The sequence below is a fragment of the Capsicum annuum genome, unplaced genomic scaffold (assembly GCF_002878395.1).
Source record: "Capsicum annuum cultivar UCD-10X-F1 unplaced genomic scaffold, UCD10Xv1.1 ctg42511, whole genome shotgun sequence".
Classification (NCBI taxonomy): Eukaryota; Viridiplantae; Streptophyta; class Magnoliopsida; order Solanales; family Solanaceae; genus Capsicum; species Capsicum annuum.
This window is the reverse complement of record NW_025849915.1, coordinates 909-1,793: the sequence shown is the minus strand read 5'-3', so window position 1 is coordinate 1,793 and position 885 is coordinate 909. Positions and strand designations below refer to the sequence as shown.

At 40.1% G+C, this 885-nt stretch overlaps 1 protein-coding gene across 1 annotated transcript in view; it reads left to right on the top strand.

The window, feature by feature from the left end:
- Positions 1-386: 386 nt before the first annotated feature.
- LOC124891933 overlaps positions 387-885 on the top strand; it is a gene marked incomplete at its 3' end in the record, with an annotated part of 851 nt that continues 352 nt past the window's right edge. The window contains exon 1 of the mRNA XM_047403468.1: positions 387-782. Within this exon, the coding sequence (XP_047259424.1) occupies positions 387-782 (396 nt within the window). The remainder of the gene's footprint in view (positions 783-885) is intronic.

Below are 885 nucleotides of genomic sequence, written 5' to 3'. Positions count from 1 at the left end.
ACACATCGTGGGGATGATTTTTAACAATAGAGACTGCAGGCCAACAAGCCAAGCAATGATAGAAATAGGCGCCTTGAAGTAAAACCCGGGTGAAGCACTAAAGTATATGCAAAGAGAACCACTGATCGTGAAAAGAGTGAGTTCCATTATAAGACCCCGAGATTCAGAAAAGATGGTATTGTATGTTCCTGCAAAGCTAAAGGGAATAACACAAGATCGGCCAAAACTATATGCTTTGAGTGGTCCCGCATGGTTCGACCAACAGCACAACAACATGAGAAAGATAAAAGAACCAACTGTCATAAGACACGCAGCCAGTAACAAGCTTGAAAACCATCCCATGAAACTACAACAAAACCACGGTGATGTACAAAGAAAAAGAGGTCATGGAAGAAATAAACGAAATAGGGGGTTTGACTCGATCGGGAAGATGCTATGTTCCAGAAGAATTAAGGAGACCAAAACAGTTTAAAGATAGTCAAGGGCCAATGAAAAAACCTGTCACAAACGAAGAGGCTGAGAAATTTCTGAAGAAAATGCAAACCCAAGACTATTCCATTGTCGATCAATTGAGGAAAACCCCGGCTCAAATATCATTATTATCCCTTCTGCTACATTCTAAAGAACATTGTCAGGCATTGATCAAGTTGTTGAATGAAGCATACGTCCCAAAGGAAACTACGGTATGTCAAATAGAAAGGATGGTTCGTAGAATATTTGAAGCAAATAGAATCACTTTCACTGATGATGAGTTACCCACAGAAGGTTCTGGTCACAATAAGGCTTTGCATCTGACTATCAAATGCGAAGGATATTACATAAAAGGGGTAATGATCGCTGGAGGTTCAGGAGTAGATATCTGTCCTCTCTCTACTTTGCAAAAAT